The sequence below is a fragment of the Epinephelus fuscoguttatus genome, linkage group LG2, assembly GCF_011397635.1.
Source record: "Epinephelus fuscoguttatus linkage group LG2, E.fuscoguttatus.final_Chr_v1".
In the NCBI taxonomy this organism is placed as follows: domain Eukaryota; kingdom Metazoa; phylum Chordata; class Actinopteri; order Perciformes; family Serranidae; genus Epinephelus; species Epinephelus fuscoguttatus.
In genome coordinates, this window is record NC_064753.1 from 16982736 (window position 1) to 17007404 (window position 24669).

The window sequence follows — 24669 nt, forward strand, 5'->3', positions numbered from 1 at the left end:
TTATATGTTGTATAAATAACTAAGGTCGAGGTATCAAAAATAGTCCATATTACAAAATTATCCAGGTAAAAAACACACCTCAAGATTTATTTAAAGAAAGGATTTAAGCATTTAAGGGTCCAGAATAGCCCTGGTGTGTCACTCTAATCTTTGTGTGTGAAATAGGATATGTTTAAATCCATACAAGCCTACACTTGTAGCTCAAAACATGAATCCCCAATACTGTGCAACATCAAGGAAAGAATGTAGTCGTTTAAAAATGGGAAATCTAAGTATGCTGTGCTACAGTGTGAGACTAAAGCTGAAAAGTCTTGAAGATCAGTGGAGCTAAGAGAGAAAAAAGCTACAAACATATGCAAAGGCTATTTCCATTGTGTGCTAATTAAAGAGGACAAACTCATGACCAGTTCACACATATCTTTGTAAATGCTTTTATTATGTTCCCCCTGAAGTGGCCAAGTCACTGTACATTGGTTATTTTTTCAAAATAATGTACTTGCCAACCTGCCAAGAAAAACTGCATGCCGAAGATGAAACATGTTTGTTTATCCAGATTACCAGGTTGGTGAAATAGCAACACCATTTATGGTTTAGATTTAATTGCGATTGCTACTTTGATTTTTTTTTTTTTTTTTTAGTTACGTTTACCTTTTCTTCTCAGACACAGGGAGCATAAACACCTTATTAAGGCAGCAAAGGTGCCCAGAATAATCAGTACAACTCCAGCTAAGAACAGCATCACATCAACAGAGTGGTAGGAATACCAGGGCATTCTGTAGGACTCAGTTCTCAGGTGAGCTGCACCTTTGTGTCTCATGACAAACTCTATCCAGAAGATGGCGGTATCTAGCGGCTTCATTGGCAGATCTCTGTGCAGCCTGGAGAGTCTCTCCATGTTCATCCTGTAGGAGGGCTCATTCAGGACTTCCTGAACACCCTGAAAGAATATGTCTTCATTCATACTAAAAATATCAATTAACTTCCCTGCTCCTCTCACTTCAATTCTTAATAGATTATCATGCTGATCAAAAATCAAAGGAAGTCCCAAGATAGGAACTCCGTGGTAGATTGCTTCTTGAACACCGTTTGTTCCTCCATGAGCCACGAATAGTTTTGTCTTGGGATGTCCTAGGAGATCGTTCTGTGGCATCCAGTCGACTAGTAAAGTGTTGTTGCCCAGAGTGGCTGGTTTGTCTCCTTTATGTCTCCAGATGACTTTCTGAGGTAATTTAGCAAAAGCTGCAGCGATCTCATCAGCTAGGTCACGGGGAAGCTCTCCAATTAGTGTCCCCAGAGACATGATGATGACTCCATGCTCTCCAGAACTCTGCACAAACTCCTCAAAGTGTTCAGGAAGAGGTTTTGCAGGTTTACACTGGAACCCTCCCATATAGACGACATTAGGCATGGTGGGACGAGGGAACTCAAACACAAAGTCCACTCTCATCAGCCAGATGTCTGCTGTTGCAAAGAGGGTTAAAAAGTCTGTGTCTGGACCTAAATATTTATCAATTATGCCAGCATAATATGGTAAAACATACTGTGCTATCTGATACTCTCCAAAGCCAAAAGCAATTACGTTGAGAACTCTCTGAAGAAAGCTCATTTTATCTGGGAGCTCAGTCCCTACAATAGGGATGTAAGACAGAGGAGAGGGTGCGATTGAAAAATGACCTTCACCTTGACTAGTCCATCTCACATTGTAAACAAGAGGCAATCTTAGGTAGCGGGCAAATACAACACCTATTGGTGTAACAGGATCTGTAAGGACAAGATCATATTTGGCATCCCGTAGAGACTGCATCAGATCTTTATTCTCAAAAAGCAGCTCAAGCATTTCGCTTGTTTTCACATGCATCTCAGCAGACTTTTGTGCCATTTCCATCTCCAGTTTGAAACGCGTCCAGGCAGACTTCCCTCCCCTCTGGATTTCCAGCAACTGGGTCACAAATGCAGTTAAAAATTCTTCATCAAATCCAGATTCTGCATCGAGTGTAATGGAAGTATAGGACGGGGAGGTTTCCTTGATGTACCAGCTGTCTGATGATCGCACAACAGAAACGTGGTGGCCCCTTGAGTGTAGTTCCTCAATAATGATTTTCATGTTCACCCAGTGGCTCCCATCCACTGGAAAAACGAGAACCTTCCCACCATAAATCACAGTTGGACAGAGCAAGAAGAGAGTGATCCCGATCCAGGTGGAATGCATTTTTATTCTAAAGTTGGAAAGCAAGCATATTTTATCTTAGCAAATGCATACTTTTTTAGCAAAACACTACATTTTCTTAAATATACAGAATGAGGTTTCTATCACTGATTTGTCAATGAAAATTCTGCTGTTTACCCTCAGTCTTTTCAGTTTTATAATCCTTTACAATACCTCAACCACAAAAGTACCATTTGTACATCACTCACTGTATTTTGCATTGAATTTGTAAAGAAAATACTGTTTTTCTCTCATGCCTCCACAGTGAACTAAGAATCCAAAAACAAAGAAAATCCTTGATGAACTAAAGTCATTGGCGACTGCGTTTAACAACAGCAACCCTTTATCAAAACATCCATTTGAGAACAATCACGTAACTCATGAATCATAATCCAAGTCTCATTTGTTGTATGCTGAGCACCAAACACATGCATTTTTGGTCTACAAGTGGCACTCTGAGCGTGCTGTGAGCACACACGTGCATATGAGCTCGGATTGATCAGAGTTCAAAAGCACGCGTGTGCTCAGGCCCGCTACTTGACTGTGCAAGGAGACTGTACTGACATGTTTTATAGGTCCAGTGCGCAGGATTCAGGTGCATCCATCGGCAGAAATAGTGTATAATATTCACAACTATGCTTTCATTAATTTATAATCATCTGAAGATAAGACGTTCTTCCTTACCTTGGAATGAACCGTTTAAATCTACTACACATACAGAGCAGGTCCTCTCTCACAGAGTCCACCATGTTGTTCTACAGTAGCCCAGAACGGACAAATCAAGCACTGGGTCTAGATAGGGCCACTAAAATCCTACACACTTAACCCTTGAATTACAAGGTTTTCATGAAATTGCATGTGGTTGGGAAGTAGGCTACCGAGTCTGAGCATGACTGGATAAATTACACTTGGATGATACTGAACGAGCTGTGTGAGAGTTTGTGAATTTATGTTTTGATATAGTTTTGCTGTTGTTCAACATGGTGCCCATTTACTTCAGTTCATAAAGAATGCCCTTTTTGGATTCTCCATTCAGCATGGAGACAAGAGAGTGTAGCAGGGGGACTGTCAGACCCAGGCAAAATTTGACTAGTCAAGGTGAGAGCACCTGAGCTGTTAAGAGGCTCAAGGTGCACAGGTGTGTGAGCCTCAGTCTCTGTGATCACTCCTGTACTTGCCTGATGGGCCAAACACACCTTGTGTTTGAAATAGATTTTATTGTTAAGGTAGCGTAGAGGTTTGTCTCTATGTGTCAGCCCTGCGATAGTCTGGCGACCTGTCCAGGGTGTACCCTGCCTCTCGCCCGATGTCAGCTGGGATAGGCTCCAGCCCCCCCGCGACCCTCAAGAGGATGAAGCGGTTAGAAGATGAAGGTAGCATAGAGGTGCAAACACACCCTGAGGCATTGTTTTTTTAAGCGTTAATATTGGAGTTGTTGTATTTTTAATTGCAAAAATGACAATTACAAAATATGGGTCTGCCAATAACTTATTGTTTCTTTTTGGAAAGGGTCCTAACAGTCCAGGGAAAGTGGCAGAGGAAAGGTATGGGTGTCTTTTAATATTAAAAAATGTTTGCCTGCGGTTGGATGAAGATTAATGCGTTTTGTTCAATTCACAGGAAAAGGGCTGATTGTCCTTTATTTTATATTATTTTATGTTATTCACTGTAAATTGTTTTATTTGTATTTTAATAAACTGAACCTAATATATGGTTTTATCTGTTAGTGCTGCAGCTGGTGTCGACCTCGGCTCAAGGGAGTGGCTGGTGCAGTAGGAGTTCACCAGTTGAGTTGTGGTGATATAATTAAGGTTTACTGTGTCACTGGTAGTAGTTTGGGTGTTTTTCTGTTGGAAAATGGGTTTATTTTGTGTGTATTTTTGGTTATCTACATACAGTATACTTCAAGTGCACCGGCCTATAGACTGGTGCACCTCACCCCCCTGCAGCAACACTAACTTTTAATTGCTTTTATAATAAACGCCTGTTAGGGCAATTTGACCTGCACTGACTGTTGGCTTCATTATTGATTACCCTGTAGTTATATGAACGAGGACTTTGGTGTTACAAGAGAGAAACAACAATTTTTTTTTTTATGAATTCAAGGTAACGTGTGGTGAGTAATACATTGTCAAATTGTCATTTTGTGGGTGAAGATTCCTTCTCACATTGTTTTGCTTTTAATAGTTTTGCTGTAGTATGTAAAGCCTGCTGATTTAACCTAATTATTGATGTATGATGCTATATACCGTACAGTAACTCAATTTTTGTTCATATGCAAGCCTTTTTAACATTTTTACTTGCAGTAAGGGCTAACAAGTGAGTAACCTGTACAGCTGAGAGAATCTAAAGCACTGGAGAAATATATTGAATGCTAAAAATAAAATGAAAAATAAAAAATTAAATGTTAAAAATGAACTTTTGGTTAAACCCAGTAGCTCAAATTGACAGCTATCAGTCTTTTATATTGGCAAAAAGATTAAAGAAATCCAGTATTACCTTTTTGGCACACAGTGTGTTTTTCAATATTCTCCTTTGCCAGAGGGTAAAACACGTCGTAGTCCTTCAAGGTTCTAATCTTAGCAGGACTTTGGTACTGCAGTAGCGGTTTCTTAAATGCCCAGGTGATAAGGAAAGGGGAGTAAAAGTCATTGTGTGACTCTATAGCCGTAATAAAACTCAATATCTTAAAAAAAAAACAACCAGGATTATTATCCTGTGTTTCAACAGTTTAGTCACATTAAAGGTTAAGATTGTGATAATAATTCAGGTCATTTTATTGCAATTACATAATTCCCTTTAAAAATGCTACAGCAACATGCCTTTATGATAGCTTTGTTATGTGGCTCAAAATGCTCCTATTGTCATCTGAAAAATGTCAAATTATAAAATAGCTGGTGTTTAACAGTCAAGGGAAATACTGTAAATGGCTCAACAACATCACCTGCTGGCTGGTAATGGTACCAACAAATCCTCATGTAGATCAGGTTGTTTTAATTGATCTATTTCAACAAACCTGTCAGCAGGGCAAATCCATGCTGGTTGGAAAAAAAGAAATAAAAGTGTATTATTTTTCTTCACTCTTATGGTTCACATTGTTTATTTTTATTGCCAATGTAAGCCTTTTTATTGTTTTAGAATCCTCCCTTCAACAGTGTGATTTTAGCATAATGTAGTATACGGCAAAAACCATACAGAGTATAGAGAATTGAAACTTGTATCTTGTCATCATGTCATCATATTTGTCTGCTAGTATGGTGAGTTCTCAGACTTTGATTCGGTTAGAAACAAAAGGTACATTGTTACACTGATGCATACAGACAGATCAACAATAAAGTAATGATTGTGCTTTTGCACATTGGTGGTCAAAACTGGGAGTTACATTTCATTTTTTACAGTACACATTTTTCTAGAAAACTTTAGGCACCTTGCAGACACGTTTCAAAGGTAAAACATGTACTCCTTTCAACTGATCACAGCCGGATTACTGGTTAGTCAGATTTCACTTTTCTTTTGGAACACAATCTACAGCATGACCGTATTAACCCAGCAAATAATAACAAAATCAGTAGCACAACTGTTATTAAAAATAGCATCACATCAACAGAGTGGTAGGAATACCAGGGCATTCTGTAGGACTCAGTTCTTAGGTGAGCTGCACCTTTGTGTCTCATGACAAACTCGATCCAGAAGATGGCGCGGTCCAGTGGCTTCATTGGCTGATCTCTGTGCAGCCTGGAGAGTCTCTGCATGTTCACTGTATAGGAGGGCTCATTCAGGACTGCCTGTATGACAGTCTGAAATGTTTTCCGATCCAATTCAGAAATATCCATGACTTCTGCAACACCCTTTGCTCTCAGTCTGGAGAGGTTGTCGGCTTGATCGAAGACAATGGGAATGCCTACGATTGGAACCCCGTGATATATAGCCTCATATATTCCGTTAGTTCCTCCATGACTTACAAAAAGTTTTACATTTGGATGTCCTAGGAGGTCATTCTGTGGCATCCAGTCGACTAGTAAAGTGTTGTTGCCCAGAGTGGCTGGTTTGTCTCCTTTATATCTCCAGATGACTTTCTGAGGTAATTTAGCAAAAGCTGCAGCGATCTCATCAGCTAGGTCACGGGGAAGCTCTCCAATTAGTGTCCCCAGAGACATGATGATGACTCCATGCTCTCCAGAACTCTGCACAAACTCCTCAAGGTGTTCAGGGAGAGGTTTTGCAGGTTTACACTGAAACCCTCCCATATGGATGATATTCGGCATGATGGGACGAGGGAACTCAAACACAAAGTCCACTCTCATCAGCCAAATGTCTGCAGCCTGAAACAGGGAGAAGTAATCTACATCTGGGCCAAAGTAGCGCCTGGACAGTGCAGAATAATGTGGCCCAACTACCTGCTTGTACAGATGCATCCTCATGGTGTAGAAAACTACATTTTTGATTCTCTCATAGAAAGTCATCTGATCTGTTAACTCTGAAGGAGGAAGCGGGACATAGGAAAGCGGAGAGGGTGCAATAGCAAAATGGGCTTCACCATGAACAGTCCATCTTGCGTTAAACACTAATGGCAATCCCAGATAGTGAGCCAGCATTACTCCTCCTCCGTTAGCAGGGTCAGTCAAAACCACATCATACTTCGCATCTTGCAAGGACTTCATCAGCACTGTGTTTTCAAATATGTACACAACCACTTCACAGATTTTCTTGTGCAATTCAAAGAACTTGTCTTTTAGCTCCATGTCTAAAGCAAAACGGGCCCACACAGACCCCTTGCTTTGTTTGATTTTAATAACTTCAGAGACAAAGAGACGAAAAAAATCCTCATCTCCACCACCGGCAATGTCCACTGTGAGAGTATGGTAATGTGGAGACGTTTCACTGATGTACCAGCTATCTGCAGCCCGAATGACAGTCACTGTGTGTCCCCTTGAATGCAGCTCCTCAACAAGTACTCTCATGTTCACCCAGTGGCTTCCGTCATGTGGAAATACCAAAACTTTCCCACAGTGGGTTGCTGGAATAATGACAGCCAAAAGAGAGATGATGGAAGCCAACGACAAAAACATCTTTAAATCCTCTCAAATGGTGCAGTCTGAAATACAAGTACAACAGGGGGGGGGAGAGAAGCTGTTACTTACGCAATCCAGGAAATGTGTGCACAAAGACAACTGATATACCAGGCTGCCCACAAAAGGGAGCTACAATGAGGCTCCTTTCAATTGTCTTTCTATTTGAGTGGAAAAATGCATTCTGACAGCTGTCACGTGGATGTAGCACATGGGGCCTCTCTGAGGAAATTAGAGTGCTGTTTGGTGCCAACAGCTCCGCATGCATGGTTTTTTTTTTAACCCCAATCTCTCTTAGCAGCAGTGTTTTTACAACTGGAAACGTGTTCTGGTTGAAAGAAGTATTCAAGAGCTTCCATCTAAGAAAACACATAATCCCGCATGCATTAAATCCCATGCACATATTTCTAATCTTTTAACAATGGACATGATTCAATAACATCAGCTGGTTAAAACTAGAAACGTATGTTTCCCTTACTGTGCTTAACACCACTTACAATCCTCTTCGCATGGATCTCTGTCTTCTCTTAAAAAATAAATATTTAAATGTCAAGCTTACAGTGAAAACTCCTCCGGCACTCATGTAACAATCTCTCTCGCCAGACAGCTGAACCCAAACAAAACTAAACAGACCACTGAAGAGCTTTATGTCAAACCAGTGTGGCAATGAGACACTTCCTGGTTTTTGTCACACCCTCAGAGTCAGTTGGAAAAGATTGTTGTCTCTCGCTAGGGCAGCTTCTAGCTGCAGGGTAATGAACAGGAAAGCATTACTGTAATGCATATACATACGTGGTCTGCTTTGTATTTTATCTTTCACACAATCGGTGCACCAAAGTCAAATGCAGGGGGACTTTATATATTAGAACTGATGTCTTAAAATACAAAGACAACAAATAGTGGAAAACTTGTTTCTTTTTATTTATGTCAATGGATTTTAAACAGTATCCGCACCACATATAGTATAGTGTCATTTGGATGGTACATAATACCACCTGATTGAGCAGTCCAAAAAGAACACTGATTTAACACCTTAACCACATTTGCTATGACACATTAAGTGTGACATTCGTGCAGAAACATTTATACAAACACCTCACAAGCAGTGAATGCCAGTAGTTCAGTATAAAATAACAACTCACATAAATATACTGCATGTGTTATATATCAAACAGCAGTAGTACAGAAAAATCTAACATTAAATTTCTTACATATGTCTTCTTGTGCACATAATGCTCAAAAGTATGGACCTGATTTAGAAAGATTCTGAACTTTATTGATGTGAAACGTGACTAACACGTCACTAACATGAGAGAAACAAATCTATTAATAGCAAATTTACATTAAATCCCTTTCAACTTCACTTGACTCTTACTGCATGTTGTTTAGGCGGGACTGTGCAACAGGAGTGTTGAAAAACAAGTGAGGCTGATAAAACCACTTCCTTTTTTTTTTTTTTTCTAATGTAACATATTTGCCTGGCCTTTGCGTCACAGCAGTCCTGCTGAGCTTAACTACACTTAAGTATTAACTCTTCAAGGAACTCATTGTGGTGCAGTGAGGCAAAGCTTCACAGCAATCTACAGGAAAGTGTTGTCTTTACCACGGTCACACTGACATAAGATATTATATTAGAACTGAAGAAATCTGAAACAACACTTTGACCTAAGATTACTCTAAGATGAGCTTTGGATTTGTAATAAAAGGCAGGCAGTGATCATGCCTATATAATTACAGTTCCCACACAGTCCTGTGCACACCCTTAAGGTGAACTCCACCTCTTCGCAAACATGTTTATTGGACAAAGTAAAACATGCTTTTACAACAGCTATAATAGAGGGCAGTAGTTGTTATCTATACTACTGTGAGATTTGGTAGTGACATGTGCCTACAGTAAATACCCAATTTGAAGATAAACAAACAGATTTATTGTATATTTCCTCACAGCTTACCATTTGCAGGTCCAGTAGTTTCAAATAATTCCTTCTCAAATGTACAAACCACAAACTTGGGATTAAAAAAAAAAGTTGTGACTAAGTGTGGCAGGAGCACATTCAAAAACTGTAGCTTTCTCACTCCACACAAAGCAGCAACACCTGAGGCTGATTGCAATGACCTTCTTAAGGACATCTACACCAGTTACGTCAAGGGAAACATGCACCACCTAGTGGCTGGAGGTGTAAAACTGAAAATGACTCACAACACACAGAAATGTGTCAGAAAACATTTTTTATCTTCTCCAGGATAAATCAGACCTAAACAATCAACGTCTGTTAAATCTCTTTCAGTGGTTGTTTTTTCACAGAGTTACATTTAGCTACATGAAATGACAACTGAGATAAAAGGCAGGTTTTAACCCCAAATGTGGGCTCTTTTTTGTGACTGTGAGCCCCTGCTATCTCATAATACCTAAAGACATTAGGTATTAGGGACAGTCCTGCCATTGCCCCTGAACAAAGGTCAAATACAGGTCACAAATATTCCCACTGGGACAAATATAACTCAATTTACATTCATATTTACATTCATTTCTAGTACTTGTAGTCTTGGTTAAAAAAAGGTCTTAACATCAGTTCAGTACATGTAAATACTTATGATAAAACAAATTAAAATAGCATACAATGTCATTGCTGCGCATCTGCCAAAATGTTGCATATGGGCATTTAAACAAACCTTACATTGATCTTTTACACTAAACTCCATATCAGTTTAGATATTGATGCTTTTAAAAAAAAATACAAAACGTATTTCCCTTGAATGATTAGTCACGTTTCACTTTACGTTTACACATTGTAGTATATACACACCTGATGAAAATGACAGTGGTGAAAAGCACAAGCAGCACAGCTCCAGCCAGGAACAAAAACACATCAACAGAGTGGTAGGAGTACCAGGGCATTCTGTAAGACGCTGCTTTCAGGTGAGCTGCACCTTTGTGTCTGATGACAAACTCTATCCAGAAGAGGGCGTTCTCCAGTGGTGTTATTGGCTGATCTCTGTGCAGCCTGGAGAGTCTCTGCATGTTCACTGTGTAGGAGGGCTCATTCAGGACTTCCTGTATGACCCTCAGGAAGTTGTCGTCTTGGTCCACTGTTTTGATGGAGAGAATCTTAGCAGCTCCTCTCTCTTGAAGACGCAGCAGGTTGTCGTATTGGTCGAAAAACAAGGGCAGACCCACAACTGGGACTCCGTGATAAATAGCTTCTTGAACTCCGTTAGTTCCTCCATGAGCCACAAAGAGTTTCATCTTGGGATGTCCTAAAAGGTCATTCTGTGGCATCCAGTCTACTATTAAAGTGTTGTTGCCCACACTGGCCGGCCTGTCACCTTTATGTCTCCAGATGACTTTCTGAGGTAATTTAGCAAAAGCTGCAGCGATGTAGTCTGTTAGGTCAGCAGGAAGGTCAGTCACAAATGTCCCCAGAGACATCAGGATGACTCCATGCTCTCCAGAACTCTGCATGAACTCCTCCAGGTGTTCAGGAAGAGGTTTTGCAGGTTTACACTGGAACCCTCCCATATAGACGACGTTAGGCATGGTGGGACGAGGGAACTCAAACACAAAGTCCACTCTCATCAGCCAAATGTCTGCATCAAGCATTAACTCATTAAATTCATTATCAGGCCCAAGATATTTGTCACACAGTTCCTGGTATACTAACTTAATCACCATTTGACTTTGTGTTTGGGTAATTACATGCATCATGACATTTTTAACCCTTTGAAAAAAGGTCATCTTATCAGTGAATCCAGTTCCTGTTATAGGAATGTATGATAAAGGTGAAGGAGCAATGGCTAAATGACCCTCCCCAGCTATTAGCCACCGCACATTATAAACCAAAGGAAGGTTCAAATATTTGGCCAAAATGACTCCACCGCCCCAGCAGGGGTCGGTGAGTACCAGGTCAAACTTGCTGTCTTTCAGAATGCTCATCAACTCTTGGTCATCTAGCATTGCTGATACATATTCAGCTATGGCCCCATGAGCTTCAACAAACGTGCCTAACATTCCTACAGTAATGTGGAGAAAACTTATCAAGGGAAGAGCCCCCCTGTCAAATTTAATGACCTTGGATACGAGTTCTGTAATGAACTTCTGATCTAAGCTCCGCTCCACCTGAACTGTATAAGTACTGTAATAAGAGGCTTTATCCTTGATGTACCAGCTTTTGCTGGAACGCAGAAGAGTTATATTGTGTCCTCTTGCGTGCAAAGCTTGAAGTAGGATATCCATGTTTATCCAGTGGCTGCCCTCAATGGGAAAGACCAAGATGTTGCCACCTTGACAGGCTCTGGGAATGAGGACGAGCAGCAGCAAAGCAGTGCAGCAATGGATCAGCCTCATCTGAAACAAAGACAGTGGACAATCAATTGACTATGGTGGAAATGTGTTCATTTCAAAATAACTTTAAAAATAAAAACTTTCTTAAAGGGGAACACCACCTAAATTAAGAATTCCAATGTGTTATTTCGATGGCCCAGGAAAGTTCGATCAGTATTTGTGAACATGGGCTACTCTCTCTGAAAGCCAGAAACCACAGAAGTAAGTTTTAAACTTGTGATGTCATAGGGTATCAAGTCTGTAGCTGCTCCTTAGACAATGAATGGGAGCCTGATTTCATGGATCCATAGTATGTTTCTTATATATACCCAGATGACCTAATTCTATGGCAGTGATCTCAGTTCTGAAACAGAAAATGTACCCATATACTCTAAACATTCCCACGGATGCTCTCAATGTCATGTATAGCATGTTTCCCAAATCACTGGCAATGGAGCAGCTCCAGACTTTACACCCTATATGATAAAAAAAATAGTTTTAGCTCTCAAGCGTTTGAATTGAAGAGAGAGTTGTTAATTTTGACTGTGTTTTTGGACTGTCTACTATAGCAGGGGTAGCCAATTTGCGACCCCTCTCCAGTGGCTCCCTGTGGCTTTGACAAAAAAATATGTCAATAAATAACAATATTTTTTTACCATTTTAATTTTCATTTATCATCATTGTAAACCTTAAGAAGTACTTACATTCTCCAACTGTAAAAATGCGCAGCCTATACACCGAATAAGAAAAATGTTAAAACATTTCATCAGCTAAAATGTGTGTTGATCGTCTATGGCCTTGTACCTTTTCCTCTAAATTTTGCCAAACCTCGATAGCAGTGGCTCATTGCACGGATTCTGAATCCAAAACAGGAAGCCTTGAAGGAAAACAGAATATTTATTAGGGTGTGGACAGGTTTGTTTGCTTTTAGCACCAATGCTGCAAAAAAAGTACCAAATAATCATAGAGCCTACTGCAGAGTCGTCACCTTGTGGTAAAACATATTAATGAATGCACATCTAGACCTATTATTTAGGCTTAATTGGCTGTGCTATCTTTATAGAAAGCTCTAATATGTTTTGCAGCTATAAACAGATTTTTTTTCTAATCATTTTGGTCAAAAAATGGCTCTTTTGAAAGTAAAGGTTGCTAACTCCTGGAGTATAGTAATAACACATGAATTTTGACAGTGGGTGGAGTTCCCCTTTAACACTTGTGATGCTGCTCATGCTGCAGGAAACATAGGAGTCTCTTATAAGACATGTAGCCTATTGTGTCTCACTGTGTCATTTAGTTTTTACAGTACACCTCCATCATTTTCCATTGCAACCTCATTTTTACTGTATTTCCCAGTCAGCTCAAGGTTTATAGTCTGCTGTCATGACCGGCAGCCGGCATAGTCAACGCTTGCAAGTTTCTACAGCAAGATACCAAACTGCAGCGGGACTTTGAGCACCCTGACCCACCACCCTCCTCCTCTCCACAGACTGATCAGCAACATATCATCCTATATGCCGTTAACATGCAGTAAACTCTCATTTCTATTCTCAAACATTGTTAACACGATGCATTAGTACTCACTGTGGACTGTGTTGTTCCTCCGCACAGATAAAGTAACGGTGTGGGGGGAACTGCTTTGCACGGCGCTAATACATCTAACGACTTCAACAACCCGGAAAGGAGAAGTTCCGGATTGTGCAGGGAATGTTGCGTGCAACTACCGTGATAAGGAAGTTAATGATTGACAGGATCAGTGTAATATCATCTAGAATTATTGGCATGTGTTAAAATAACCAGGATCATGGTTCATCATTCATGGATCATTTTCGGTTTATTGAATTTAATGTCTGTGCTTCAATAAGCGCTCGTGACTCTGTGACTACAGTCGTTCATCATCATTAAAGTGACCTGGCTGTTTATTTAATCCAAGCACTGACCTCATTAGACCAGCCCAACACAAGATGGCGATCTTACTATCACTTTGTCTCTTGGCAGTGACTAAAGGATTACACAACAGGCTGCACATTAATGTCATTTAAATTGTGCTAATATCAATCTGCTCTGGCTTTGTTCCAGTCTTTATTCTGACTTCTGTGATCTCAGAGAACAACCTAAATGTTCACCCTGAGATGGCAGCCTTAGTGTCTGGATGTTAAATCTTGTCTTCAGTCTACTGTAGGCTGTTTTTAGCTTTCATTGAGTGATGACACAAAAATTACACAGTATACTTTCTCAATATGTCTGTGTGTCTGAATAGGTTTGATTGGTTTGTATAGTGTATTTGTATGTAACAGGACATGTATAGTTTGGCTAGGATTTCACAGTGTGTCCCATTTTCACATTTTATAAAACATACAGTAGGTAAAATTGAACTTGGTCGCATGCATCCAGTATTGAAAAGGGATCTTGTCATACTGATGCAACGAGATTGATTTTACTCGCAGCCTCCGAAACGCTCTCACCTACCAGATTGAAAAGTTACTTCAGTAATACATTGCAATGGAATATATTATTTTTTAATAGCGGCAATCTGAAGAATCCTTCAAGGCTTTTTAGACTAATTATACAGCATGAAAAATTCAGTTGTAGCCTTGCTGGCCATTCTTAGTCATTAGTTTAACACCGAGTGTCACATAAGTCGTTGAACAATGTGTTGAGATGAGAAGAAATGTTTACCAGACAGATGACCATAAGGTGATATGGAGTTACCCTTTTTCTCAGGGCTTAAAACATATTGTGTAGCATGACTCAGTGTGACTCATGAAAGATAAAAGAAACTTAATTAAAAAATTTAAAAAATTACTCAAACAAAAAGGCGAAGGTCAGATTTTCCTCTGCAAAGTGTTTTACAAATAACAAATAAAAAGTGAAAAGTGAGATCAGACTCAAAACTAAGTATTCAGAGGTGATGGTGCTAATTAATTTTTTAACACAGGCTAGATATTGTCCCTAGCCCCCTCCTCATGTCATACAGGCTCTCTGGGTCCCACAATATGCTGTCGCCATGGAAGCACACGCATTCACACATACAGAGAGACCGAGAGGAGCCGAGAGAGGTACAAAATGTAATATCACATCACAAACAGAATCAGTGGCGGAGCTGTGCTTGCCATTCCCTGATGCTGCTGTGAAGAGGCAGTGAGGTGGCTGCATGGAGGGGGCGACTATCCCCGTCTGTGATTAGTGACCACAAGAATCCTAGGAGGAGGGGAAGGGTGGGGGTGGAGGGTTACGGGGCGGGCTCTTGGTAGGATGAGGAGAAGGAGGAGGAAGAGGAGATGAGGATGTGTTGCCTGTGCACAATTGGAAGCAGCAGGGAGTGAAGCATCTGTATGAGGCGAGAGAAACAACCTGCATGGAATGGAGGAGCGCTAAAGCAGCACTGTCGCTGTCGTCAAGACTCCCACCGCCTCCACCTCTGCTGCCACTCTGGATTCAGTATTGATGGAAGATGCTCAGAGCAGGTATGTATGCAGCATTTGCACGCTTACTGTGTGAGGTGAAATAATTACCCAGGAGAGGGTCAGGTTGGCAAGGTGAGAGCAGAGTGCGTTCTTGGCTTGTGTAGGATGCTGAATATTAAAGGTGTGATGAATGCAGTTTGTTATTTAGAATGCTCGACATAACGATTTTAGGCTTTACACAGCCTATTCACTGAAATGAGCAGCTGTGTTTGCATGGAGCTTCACCAAAGGGGAGCAGGGGTGGCTGCCTTGGGATTTGAACCCTTAACCCAAGGCATGATTAAAGCCATACTCTTAACAGCACAGATGTTGGCTCATTGTACACAAAACCTACTGTATGTCATTACAGCTGTTTTTAATTTTTATTTTGCAGCTCTGTGATGCCCAAGGAACCAGCTGTGTGGATCCAGTGCCACCTCTGATATGATGCTGAGAGCCGGAGGAGCAGCCACCTCTCTCGCGCTGCTGCTGCTGCTGCCGCTGCTGTGCTGCTGCCACCTGTGCCACTCACTGCGTAAGTTTCTCAAGGACCGGGAATGCCTCATCAAATTACCATGGTGGAATGTCACAGTCGAGTACGACAGATGGCACAGTCAAAGATAAGTTGGACTCTAGTGGTTATGTAGAAACAGAGAAAATAGATGTAGATATTGGCAGATGGTCAGTAAAGAGTGAAGAGAGCTTGCCAAGTTGAAAAAATAAGGAATGGTGTTAGTTTGACCACTTACCTTCTCATATCAAATTCACTGTTCAGGCCGAAAGCAAACTACCCACCTACTGAACAAGCAGCACATTTCTAATGACTAAAAGACCGAAACCCAAAAACCAGATAGTGTGCACTGACAACACAACACAATATTTACTAAATCTGGGTTTGACTTAATTAAATGAGTCGTTTTGGCTGACATGAGCATTTACTGAACAGGCCTACTGAGCAAAGTGTCAGCCCCCATCTCCCCTGGCCTTCACCTGCAAAATGTCACTCAAATTAAAATGTACCAAACAGGAAAAGACACAAAAAGACAACAATGAGATGCAAACAAACTACAAAGAGACACAAAACGACAACAAAAAGACAAAAAATTACCCCAAAGACACACAAAACAACAAGAAACAGACACAAAATAACTCCAAAAAGGGGTAAAACAACCAAAAAGAGACACAGACCAACTATGACACGAGATGACTAAAAAGGAAAATCAGTACAAAGTCAGTGTGTTTGTTTCCAGTCCTTTGTAGGAGAGGCCTTTTAAAAGTCTGTACGGGGGCCCATTGTCTCACAATACACCCATGGACGCGTGGAGTTCTCGTTTGTTTGGTTTTCAGGCACTCCCAGGTCTTGTATATACAGTCCAATGCTACGAGGCTCACACAGTCATCAAAAGGCCGACAAATGCGAATCAAAGCAGGGACAACAACAGGAACAAACAACAGGGAAAAAAATGTTCGGCTCAAGTAACGAGGAAATTGAAAACTGTATTTTACTCTGTATATCCTGAGGTGAATTAAACGCAGCTGGGTGGGCATGATCGGGTCAGGTGATGAGCTCAGGCATTAAACCCTGGAGACACAGCTTGTGGGTAAGTGAGGAACAGCAGGTGAGGAATGATGGGAGAAGTTATTACAGTATGCAAAACACAGAGGCTAACCATATGTAGCAGCAGGAGAGGAGGGAGGAGAGGTACCGTTGTTGCCATGACAGCGTGTATATATAGCGTGTAAATATTTGTGTGCATGTATGCATCAACTGCACAGTGACCTTGTATTCATGTATACAGAATGTTTATGCATATGTTGGTGTTTATGAACCTAATGGGTTTCTTTGCCTTCTGCTAAACATTTTATTGCTTTCTCCTTTCCTCTTTCCGCTATTGATGTTTTGCATATTTGGTTGGTATTAACACATTAGTTTGACCTCGCTGTAATCCTCACAATCTCTATGATGGCACACAGACATTAAATATTCTGTGTTTAATTTGTATTGATTTGATTTGACTTTTTTGTGATGCCGCCGCCTGCACAGAGCAGATAGCATTGACCCAGGGCTCTCAAATATTTATTTTCACCCAGCATGCAGTGCAAATGAGCATTTCCTTTACAGCAAATGCATTATTTTGGGTATTAGTATATTTCTGACTCTAAATATTGCATTCATCACACACTAAAACAGAGCAATGGTGAAACCAGCAGACTGTGCGGCTGCCTTCCAGTCGAGCAGGACGCTGGTGATGGTGGGGGAGTGGCTCAAGAGATGATGAATTTGCTTATTACGAGGTCATTGATTGAGGGTGTTGCAGCCTTGTCTTTATTGATCTGCACACACTGAGAGCGGGGACTCCATACATTTGTGGTCAGTCTTGTGGTACGTTTCCAGCCACATTCTCCGTCCATAAATCGAGTTTATAACTGCGCTGGCGAAAGATTTAAAGAGCGGGATGAAAGTAATGGCGTGTAATTCAAATTGCAATCGATATTTTCAACACTGTAGAGGAGCTCTGCTTCAGCAAAACAATGCGCCAGTTTGACTGTGATCCAGACAGTGTCACTGCAATGTAAAACAGGTCAGTTACTCATCTTGTAACTGCACCTAACTTTTTTGCATGCATGGATAGGTTAGACAAGCTTAAACTGGATCAGAAAAATAACACCATAAAGTTTTTGTGGGCTTTCTGTCTTTTCTTGGCAGTGTTAGTCAGTGTGAGTCAGTTAAGACTAATGGCTGGTTTTGAACATGTTTCTTGTCAGTCCAAAAACTATTTTCACATTCTGGGGTCAATATACAACAATTCGTCTATCACCACCATCAGTCCAAAGCTCAAGTCATGTTTTGACCTGTAGCTCTTGATCATTTTGACACATCACCACACATCACTGTCCCATTTACAGTATCCCCTGTTTACCTTTTATTACAGTACATTTACACCTACTCACCCAAGACTTGCTGGAAAGAGGTGTTTTTTTTTAAGTATGCCCTTTGAATTGAGAATGTTTGCCTTATTTACAATCACCGACGCATATGAGTCACAGCACATAACAGGTAAATAGGCATATTAATTTCCTATTTTGGTGAAAGGCATGCAGTAAATAGGAAGCAGGCCAAATCTCTGTTCAAAACTGTTTAGCGGACATAACATTCCTCAGTAAGCCTGTGTGCAATTCATTGTTTGCAACATGCTTTTTTTTTATGGAATAACGGCTTGCAGCCAAACTCTGGAATAATATCAAGTCAGAACATAAACATAAGACTGGGAATCCTTTGAGAGTCACGCTGCATATTAGCTGGACGGAGTACAGCACTGAGAGAAAACAGAATTCTGTTGAAACGTGTCGGCTCCAATTGAGAGGCAAGCAGCCAAATGATGTAAAAACACCAGGCTAACACTGAACACGCTCCACTCATGACTGCGGCATTGAATATCATCCGTCTTTCTCATAATGGCTCCATTACACACACTTAACTGAGTAAAGGACACCTGCATCCTCTGCTGCTGTTGAATAACAAACAGGGGTCAAAGCTAGTTATTTTGGCATTGATTTTGAAGTTTTCATACATTATATGTCATAAGGATTCTTAACGCCATTTTATGGTCAGTGTGTGTCTGGGTCAAAGCTTTATTTTCTCTGTCTCTTGAAACCAGAGCTTTACCTGGAGGTCATATCCAGAAACTCTAGATGACAAACACTGTAGTAAGGTCAGAGAGGTGAATGCAGTGCTGTTTGAGAGCAATGATAAAAACAGAGCTGGAAATGGATTCATTAAGCACAGGACTACTGAATAAATCAAAGCTACTTTTATATTTTCTACATTTATGTACAAGTGAGTATAAACTTAGAATTTTTCTGTTTAACCTTATTTTTTTCACACCTGTTTAGGGGTTCCAAAACTCTCTTCCTTTGCAAAAGCAGAGGACAAACTGTTCAAATACCTCTTTGGAAACTACCAGAAATGGGTGCGTCCAGTGGAATACCTAAACCAGACGATCCGTGTGAAGTTTGGACTGGCCATCTCCCAGCTAGTTGATGTGGTGAGGATGGAAAAGCACTGATTATCGGTATTGTTTATGGGTTGTGTCACTGAGGTGTTAAGTCAACACATGAATGTAGCAGGGTTAAAAAGAAAGCATGCTATTCTAATTGTTTCTGTGCTCACCATTTTAGGACGAGAAAAATCAGCGAATGACAACCAATGTGTGGATGAAACAGGTAAGTAGAGCTACACATCTTACCTTAACATCGCATTTCACCATCATCGCTAAACACACAGGTGAAGTTGTTCAGGTATGGCTGTTAGTGTTTACTTTATGGTTGAGGAAATACCCTGAAACTACCTCTGGCATTGCATGGCATTTCAAGGCAAACAGTCACCCCTTTTTAATCTGGTCTGCTGGCATTTCACTGACAGTCCTCATCTATATGAGTCCTTTTGGCCCTGTGCCCACACACCTGCCTCTGCAAGCTGCCTTCTCCCCACTCCCGCTCCTGTCAGCCTTATTCATGGTCTTGGGTGTCCTGTCTGTCAAGCATCTTTTGAGTTATCCCCACAGACCAGGCTCTGCCATTCGGGTCAGTTGCTCCCTTTCACAATGATGGATTACATCATGCAAAAAGGGTGATGGAAGGGCACTGGCTCCAGTGGTGCTGCCTATCTATCATACATGTCATTTGCAAAGTATGACAGATTTAATAATTGTATCTCCTTCATTTGGCGGTCACCTTTTCCATTTAGAAAATGAATACCTGCAGATTATTCTATTGCAATGTACCTATCATGTATGGCATATCTATATTTCAAATCAAATAGATTTGCTAGTTTTTAATCCTATATGAGTGAATTTTGCTATTTTTGTTTATCTATGTACACTTTTGTGTGGGCTGGGCTCGGCAAAGTATATCCTTACTGGACAATCTCACATCTGTACAGTAAATATGAAGCTACTGCCGACAGCCTTTTAGCACAGTTTCGCACAATGACTGGTAACAGGAGGAAACAGCTAGACTGGCTCTGTCCAAACCAAACCAAACAGAAATCTACCTACCAGCACCTCTAAAGCTCACAAGTAAACACACTGTATCTTGCTTATTAAACTGGCACATAAACCCTTGTAAAACAGCAATTTGTCTTTTTTATACTGTGGTTTTTGTATAGATTTAAAAAATGAGATATGTGTTGATTAGGTAGCTTTAGAGGTGCTGGTGGGCAGATTTTGTAACCAAAGAGCCAGGTTAGCTGTTTTCCACTATTTTCACACCTTGTGCTGAGCTAAATTAGCCAGCTGCTGGCTGTAGCTTCTTAGCATACAGGTAGATGAGTGTTGTAAATATTCTCATCTCACCCTTGGCAAATAAAGAGAACTGGTTACAGTGTTGGAGGTGGGGCCCCGTTCATTCTTATGAAAGTTGCAAAAAGGTTCGACCACCGCGTATAAAATTACCTGGGTGATCGGCACTGCTTCTGCACTGTGTGGTCGATAGAGCAGGTGTATTACAGACTTCGGAAGAACAGGCTAATTTAGGTTTAGCGCTCCGCTAACTTATTTATTGGACCAAATGGATCTAATCTCTTAAGTGAAACAAGTCATTTCGTGGGGGTTGTGACTCTTAGAAAAAAAAAAGCACTGATTTACAGACATTGGACCACAGGGCATTACATGAAGCTGTAATTAGACTGCTTGACCACCACAAAAGTTGGCTTCAAAGCCTGGCGCACTTTCTGGGGGCCTGTTGCCAAGACAGCAAATAAGTGTATTTCCCAAAATGGCAGACATTTACTTCAAAGCGACAATTCACCCCATATCAAAAATACATATTTTCCTCTTACTTTTAGCACTATTTATCACTCTGGATTGATTTGGTGTGAGTAGGCGAGTGTTGGAGATAGAAGCTGTAGAGATGTCTGTCTTCTCTCTCGAATATGAAGGCACCAGACGGCACTCAGGTTGTGGTGTTTAAAGCACCAAAAAAAAAAAACCCCCTCAACAGTAATGTTGCTTTGCAGACATCGTGAACCAGTTACTGAACATAGTCCATAGACTTTGTTGTGAGCAGTTTCACGTAGGAACTTTTTTTTATATAAACACTACACTTGCCAGCTGTATCACCATGCAGAAAGAAATGTGCATCTTCTGCTACCTCACCTAGCACTGCTGAGCTAGCTCACATTACAGCTCAGCTGAGGAGAACACCTTTAAAATTTGTATCTTGTGATGTCACAAGCACGAGCCTCTTTTTCAAGTGTAGACGCATGCTTCCATCTGTGCCATGATATGGTTGACAGGTGTAGTTCAGAAGAAAGAAAATAGTTCCTACATGTAACTGCTCACAACAAGGTCCGTGGATTATCTTGAGTAGCCACATCCTGATTTATGGAAAGAGACATTGCTGTTGAGTTTTTCAAATGTAATTGTTGGGTGATTTGAATACCACAAGCCGATTGCCATCTACTTCCATTATCATCAAGAGAGGGCAGACATCTCTACAGCTGATATCTCCAACACAAAGCCCTTTAAATGTGCACATTTGTTTGATAGGTTATTACAAAATGTTCTCTTCATGTAGGAGTGGACTGACAGGAAACTCAGATGGAACCCTGATGACTATCTGGGCATCACAATTATCCGAGTCCCTTCTGACAGGATCTGGCTTCCTGATGTTGTCCTATATGATAAGTATGTGCCAATATATATGGAAATAAATGACAGGGAGGACATTTTATATTTTCCAAAATGTATATGAAGGTCATGACCATACTGACAAGCATGCAGATCACAGCACTGTATCATAAACAGTCTTTGAAGGATTTAAAAGGACCTATCCAGAAAAGTCTAAAACTAAAAAATGTAGGAAATCATTTCAACCGAGCTATCAGTTAACCTTTTAAATGAATAAATATTATTTCTTTTAACAGTTCAGATGGGCGTTTTGAGGGTACTGTCACCAAGGCTGTCGTTAAGTATGATGGAACCATATCATGGACGCCACCAGCCAATTACAAGTCAGCCTGTACCATTGACGTCACTTTCTTCCCTTTTGACCTTCAAAACTGTTCAATGAAGTTTGGCTCCTGGACATATGATGGCTCCCAGGTGAGTGTCTGCTCCACAGCACAGTATTGTTAGTCATGACCAGAGGTTGACATGAGATTTCACTCTGTATTTGACAGGTGGACATAATTCTGGAGGACTTTCATGTCGACAAGAAGGACTATTTTGACAACGGTGAATGGGAGATAGTGAAGGCCACAGGCAGCCGTGGTGTGAGGACAGACGGCAGCGCTTCCTATCCCACCATCACCTACTTCTTCATCATTCGCAGGTTGCCTCTTTTCTACACCCTCTTCCTCATCATCCCCTGCATTGGCCTTTCCTTCCTCACCATCCTCGTCTTCTATCTGCCCTCCAACGGCGGCGAGAAGATCTCTCTCTGCACCTCAGTCCTGGTGTCACTCACAGTTTTCCTCCTGGTCATCGAGGAAATCATTCCTTCCTCTTCAAAGGCTATCCCGCTCATCGGGGAGTACCTGGTCTTCACCATGATCTTCGTCACGCTCTCCATCATCATCACTGTCTTTGCCATCAACATCCACCATCGCTCCTCTTCTACACATCATGGCATGGCACCCTGGGTGAGGAGGATCTTCCTGCATCGACTGCCTAAGCTGCTGTGCATGCGCAGCCATGCGGACCGTTACGCCCCAGCCGGAGTAAAAAGAGCAGGAGGACAGTTTATGAATAAGGACCTGAAACCTGAACTGACACCTCTGCTCTACACCAGACACAACCTACAAGCAGCTTTGGATTCTATTCGCTACATAACCATGCATGTGGTTAAAGAAAATGAGGTCAGAGAGGTGAGTATGTTGGATTTTGTGTATTTGCACATCCATCATTAACAATAAAAATGGTAAAGGTCATAAAAATTATCATTTTGGCCCCATACTTGACTATTCACTTTCGCTACTGAGCCATATGCGAGACTGACATGCTTCCTTTTCGTTCCAGGTGGTTCAAGACTGGAAATTTGTAGCCCAGGTCCTGGATCGAATGTTTCTTTGGGCCTTCCTGCTGGTGTCCATCCTGGGCTCTGCTCTCCTCTTCATCCCAGTTATTTACAAATGGGCCAGTATCATCGTCCCTGACCACAGTGGCAGTATCCTCTAAGAGCCACAGTTCAACTAGACACAAATGAAGGCAAAGCACATTAACAGCTCATTATGGGTCTTATTTGAGATTTGGAAGACTGAGATGCTGCGATTACCACTCAGATGCAGGCCTGCTCTGCTTATCCACAGTCATTCTGTATGCCGCAGCAGTGCCAGAGATCAAGCTGCAGATTTGGGGGCCTTGTTTGCTGAGTGTATTACAGACTTTTTTTCTTCTGCTTGTTTGTTTTAGAGAGATTTTGAATTCTGTATTTCTGAGTTTAAAGATGAATTATTAAAAGACTCAATATATGTATTACATATGATATTAAAATCGACATTCAGCCATGTCCCATGCATTTTTGTGCACATCTCACTCATCAGTACATTTCAATACATTATTTTCTCCAACTATACTTGCTGCATCCAAATGTGGGAGTAAATCACATGTGCAAGTTTAAACCAAGTTACTGTGGTGAGAATCAAGCTAGTCAAGTCCCTGCCATACGTCAAGCAAGTCACAAGTCAAGTCATATGAAATTCTGATTATCTAGTCAAATGTTAGCTTTCTAGATGACAGCTGACCAGCCAGTAAGCTAATAGTTTAGCTAAAATATACACTCACATATCTTTCTTTGTGGGATTTGTAGTGATGGATTAAGTTGGAAGTTGGGGTTGTCACTGATTTTTGAGCTGCAGTACATACTGCTGTCCTCTTCTTACCACCTACACTGACTACATAATCTTTGAATCCAAAGTGTATTATTTTTGGACTAGCCCTCTCCATGATAGCTAATTCATATGTTGCCCTCTGCTGGTCCACCATGTCCAAGTAGGTTGCCAGGTTTGCATGCATGGCACTAGAAATTATCCAGTCATGTTTCAAAAAGAAAACATAACTTCTCATTATCTGGAGAAATGCAAGTGCATAGTAAAAAGTCGAGTCCTTTTGAGTTATCTGTATCAAGTCTAAGTCAAGTCATCAAGTCATGAATACCAATCAAGTCAAGTCGAGTCTTTTATCTTTTTTTTTTTTAAGTCTCTTTATTGGGTTTTTGAGGACGGATAATGTGCATATTGTAAAAGCAGCAATCTAAATGCCACACAAAGGCAACATTAAGTAATGTCCTATATATAGATATATATAAAGAGGAAGAGGAAAAACAAAAAAACACAGTCTTTTAAAAAACACAGTCTTTTATCATTTTAAGTTAAGCAAGTCCCAAATCCTCAAATCTGCAACTAAGTCTGACTTGAGTCAAGTCATGGGACTCAAGTCCCCTGCCTCTGCTCACATCATAGAGTGGAGATTTATTTTTGGTTGTGATAGAGATTTGTAGACACAAAATGACAAGACAACATGTTCTCACAGGGTAATCTTGGATAAATAACCCACTAATGGCTCTTGTGCTTAAGGTTGCAGGACGCAGTGATGAATATCAGTTCCTTTCTATTCATTTAGGTACCTCTTT

General features: G+C 40.9%; 4 protein-coding genes across 8 annotated transcripts; 1 reads left to right on the forward strand and 3 right to left on the reverse strand.

Annotated features, from left to right (window-relative positions):
• Window positions 1-357: 357 nt before the first annotated feature.
• Window positions 358-4795, reverse strand: LOC125902615 (UDP-glucuronosyltransferase 2A1-like). The gene is made up of 2 exons (XM_049599103.1): window positions 4706-4795; window positions 358-2216 (listed from the first exon to the last, which is right to left on the reverse strand). Exon 2 carries the CDS (start codon window positions 2207-2209, stop codon window positions 635-637), a length of 1575 nt encoding a protein of 524 aa, XP_049455060.1. The 5' UTR covers window positions 2210-2216; window positions 4706-4795; the 3' UTR covers window positions 358-634.
• A 248-nt stretch (window positions 4796-5043) lies between these two features.
• Window positions 5044-9380, reverse strand: LOC125902593 (UDP-glucuronosyltransferase 2A2-like). 3 transcript variants are annotated; one of them, XM_049599077.1, is made up of 2 exons: window positions 9228-9380; window positions 5044-7301 (listed from the first exon to the last, which is right to left on the reverse strand). In XM_049599077.1, exon 2 carries the CDS (start codon window positions 7273-7275, stop codon window positions 5698-5700), a length of 1578 nt encoding a protein of 525 aa, XP_049455034.1. In that variant the 5' UTR covers window positions 7276-7301; window positions 9228-9380; the 3' UTR covers window positions 5044-5697. The 3 variants fall into 3 exon arrangements, with proteins under 3 accessions (XP_049455034.1, XP_049455042.1, XP_049455050.1); XM_049599085.1 differs by lacking the exon at window positions 9228-9380 and adding an exon at window positions 7835-7965; XM_049599093.1 differs by lacking the exon at window positions 9228-9380 and adding an exon at window positions 7773-7898.
• A 113-nt stretch (window positions 9381-9493) lies between these two features.
• LOC125902577 (UDP-glucuronosyltransferase 2C1-like) lies at window positions 9494-13374 on the reverse strand. Of its 3 annotated transcripts, none has more exons than XM_049599045.1 (3): window positions 13178-13374; window positions 12301-12473; window positions 9494-11620 (listed from the first exon to the last, which is right to left on the reverse strand). In XM_049599045.1, exons 2-3 carry the CDS (start codon window positions 12361-12363, stop codon window positions 10037-10039), a joined length of 1647 nt encoding a protein of 548 aa, XP_049455002.1. In that variant the 5' UTR covers window positions 12364-12473; window positions 13178-13374; the 3' UTR covers window positions 9494-10036. The 3 variants fall into 3 exon arrangements, with proteins under 3 accessions (XP_049455002.1, XP_049455012.1, XP_049455021.1); XM_049599055.1 differs by having other exon boundaries at window positions 9495-11620; window positions 12401-12473; window positions 13178-13373; XM_049599064.1 differs by lacking the exon at window positions 12301-12473 and having other exon boundaries at window positions 9495-11620; window positions 13178-13373.
• A 1489-nt stretch (window positions 13375-14863) lies between these two features.
• Window positions 14864-23537, forward strand: chrna5 (cholinergic receptor, nicotinic, alpha 5). The gene is made up of 8 exons (XM_049560077.1): window positions 14864-15060; window positions 15434-15574; window positions 18934-19085; window positions 19219-19263; window positions 21616-21725; window positions 21965-22142; window positions 22220-22906; window positions 23058-23537. The coding sequence occupies exons 2-8, from the start codon at window positions 15484-15486 to the stop codon at window positions 23214-23216; spliced, it is 1422 nt and encodes a 473-aa protein (XP_049416034.1). The 5' UTR covers window positions 14864-15060; window positions 15434-15483; the 3' UTR covers window positions 23217-23537.
• The last annotated feature ends 1132 nt before the right edge of the window (window positions 23538-24669 follow it).